The sequence below is a fragment of the Monopterus albus genome, unplaced genomic scaffold (assembly GCF_001952655.1).
Source record: "Monopterus albus unplaced genomic scaffold, M_albus_1.0 scaffold400.1, whole genome shotgun sequence".
Classification (NCBI taxonomy): Eukaryota; Metazoa; Chordata; class Actinopteri; order Synbranchiformes; family Synbranchidae; genus Monopterus; species Monopterus albus.
Window position 1 is genome coordinate 385,615 of NW_018128280.1, and position 2,377 is coordinate 387,991.

General features: G+C 40.5%; 1 protein-coding gene across 3 annotated transcripts in view; it reads left to right on the forward strand.

Moving 5' to 3' along the window:
* eif2ak4 (eukaryotic translation initiation factor 2 alpha kinase 4) overlaps positions 1-2,377 on the forward strand; it is a 35,210-nt gene that overhangs the window by 29,397 nt on the left and 3,436 nt on the right. For 2 of the 3 annotated variants that reach the window (XM_020586242.1, XM_020586241.1), the window contains exons 37-39: positions 878-946; positions 1,465-1,509; positions 1,860-1,975. In XM_020586242.1, the coding sequence (XP_020441898.1) occupies positions 878-946; positions 1,465-1,509; positions 1,860-1,975 (230 nt within the window). The other variant, XM_020586243.1, reaches the window with a different exon arrangement.

Sequence of the window (2,377 nt, forward strand, 5' to 3'; positions counted from 1 at the left end):
GTTTTTTTTTTTATACACACACACACACACACACACACACACACACACACACACACACACACACACACCTGTCAGAAACCTTTGCTCTTCATTTGTTTCATGAGAAACCAAATAGAACTAGCTTTCTCATTTTCACATGCACTTTTTCTTTTGTTCTGTTATCATTTATACATCCTTTCACACTGAAACCCATAGCCTCAGATAACGAACATTTACGGGTAAGCCTCTCTTTGGCTGCATGTTCCATGCTGCTTCTCATCTGTCCTTTCTCATCTTCCCTGTGCTTTTCAAACAACCACGGGCAGTTAAACAGGCTAAATGGAAAATTTAGACCAGAACTTGTCAACAGTTTTCATAATGTAATTTTTTTTCTTAAGACTAGTCTGCAGTGTACAGCTGTTTTATGTAGGTGCATGTAAACAATAGGGAACCAGATATTTGCAGAAGTTCAGTATTCTATGAATTGGATCCTGATGGAGGTATCTTGAAATACTATAGCAAGTTATGTCCACCCATTTTGATAAGAGGGTCATATCCATGTCCATGCAAGTCGATACTGCCAGGTCTTGACTTTTTGTGACCCACTGATCCCCACCAACATGTCCTTCCTGTGAAGTGTGAAGTTAGTGTCCCTCGCTGTCACCATCTTCTCTTCTTCTTTGTGTCTGTCTTTACATCTGTTTTAAACATTGTAGCATTTCTCATGAAGAATATGGCGCCTGTAACTTGAGGCCAGGCCAGTTGTTTTGCTTATAAAATCTTTTTTTTTTCCTCCAAGCTGTTTCATGTTGATCATGGGAACAATTATTTGTCTTCCACCCTTTTCCAAGTCTGTCCTTACTTTGTTCCACTCCAACTTTCTCTCTCTCTCTTTCAGATCCAAACCAGATTACAGAATCTCAGTAGCAATTTGCAGAACAAGAGCAATGACATTGAGGTTCTGGCAGTAAGTCATTTGTTTGTTTACTCCTTTCCCCTCCTCCCAACCCCAGCCCCTCTTTTCTGCTCTCCCACCTTATTGCTTGAATTCATGTGTGAAATCACAGAGTGAGGAATGAGCTTTTGATAGATAAAACAACAAACATGACGGGGAGCTGGATTGCATCAGCAGTGCAACTGTAGATACAAGTATATGAAACAAGATCCCAGTAAGCAGTTACAAAGGTCTGTATATTTTAGTTGTTACTTGCTAGCAGCCTGCTTGTTTATCAATCAGGCTCGGACACAGCGGGACTCATTTTCCAGTGATAAACCCAGATGTTCGTTAGCCCGACCTGGAAAAGAAATGTGGAATGCCTTCAGACCTGGCAGGAGCATTGTGAGAGTAGTTTTGAATGTGGTATTCAACAGCAAAATGGCCACTTCCTATCAAAATGTGCAATATGTTGTGTTCTGTGGTTTGTGCAATTGTTACAACCTGTGACTTCATTGTGTTTTTGTGTAACCCATTTTTTTATTCCACAGGTGGACCTGCAGAAGGAAACACTGATCAACTTCCTGTCTCTGGAGGTTAGTGGCTTCATCAGTAACACTGCAGAGTTAATAAAAGGCTACATCCTGCTTGAAGGGTGGAGGTGGAAAGAACTGCCAACAGAGAGGATGCGAGATGGGAAGAGGGGATCCCGACTCCTTCCTCTCAGTGCCGGCTGTTGAGTAGAGGAGTGAGGGAGCTCCCCAGCCTGGTTTTTCACTTGCACTCTTTATTCAGGCTCACATACAAGACACACATGCACTACCTTTAACAAAACGCACTCACACAGAGGTGTTGGATATTCATGTTTCTGACTGACTACACTCGTAAAAACTCGTTCCCTCTTTCCCATTCAACTGTTTTAACCTCTGCTTTTTGTTCTTTCCAGTTTGAAAGTGAAGAGCAGTTCAACAGCAGCGTGAAGACTCTGCTGTCTCGCCTCCCAAAGCAGCGCTACTTGAAGTCCATCTGTGAAGAGATCCACCATTTCAAAATTACAAAAAGGTGCATTGGTGTACAACCAGGGTCCTTTGCACATGGTTGTGTTGTGTGTTAGGTTTTTGAGTTCTTTTGTCTTGTTTAACATCAAAGCAAAGTCTTAAATTTGAGTTTTCCTCATGGCCGACAAGAACATTCATATGAGAGAGGTAGTTGTTAATTAGAAGTGACATCACCAGGACCATGAAAGAAGTACTGAATATAATGTGAGATGAACAGTGATAGCTGCAGGGAAATGTGTCAAAAAGAGATATTACAGTGGATGAAATGAAAAAAAAAAAAAAAAAAGGCTTTTAACATTTAAATACAATAAAATAAGCTAAGAACCCTAGAACAAGCCATTCAATTAAAATTATTTAAGGGACATAGAAAAGATTTAAATAAGCTGAAAGAACAGGTAGTATAGTA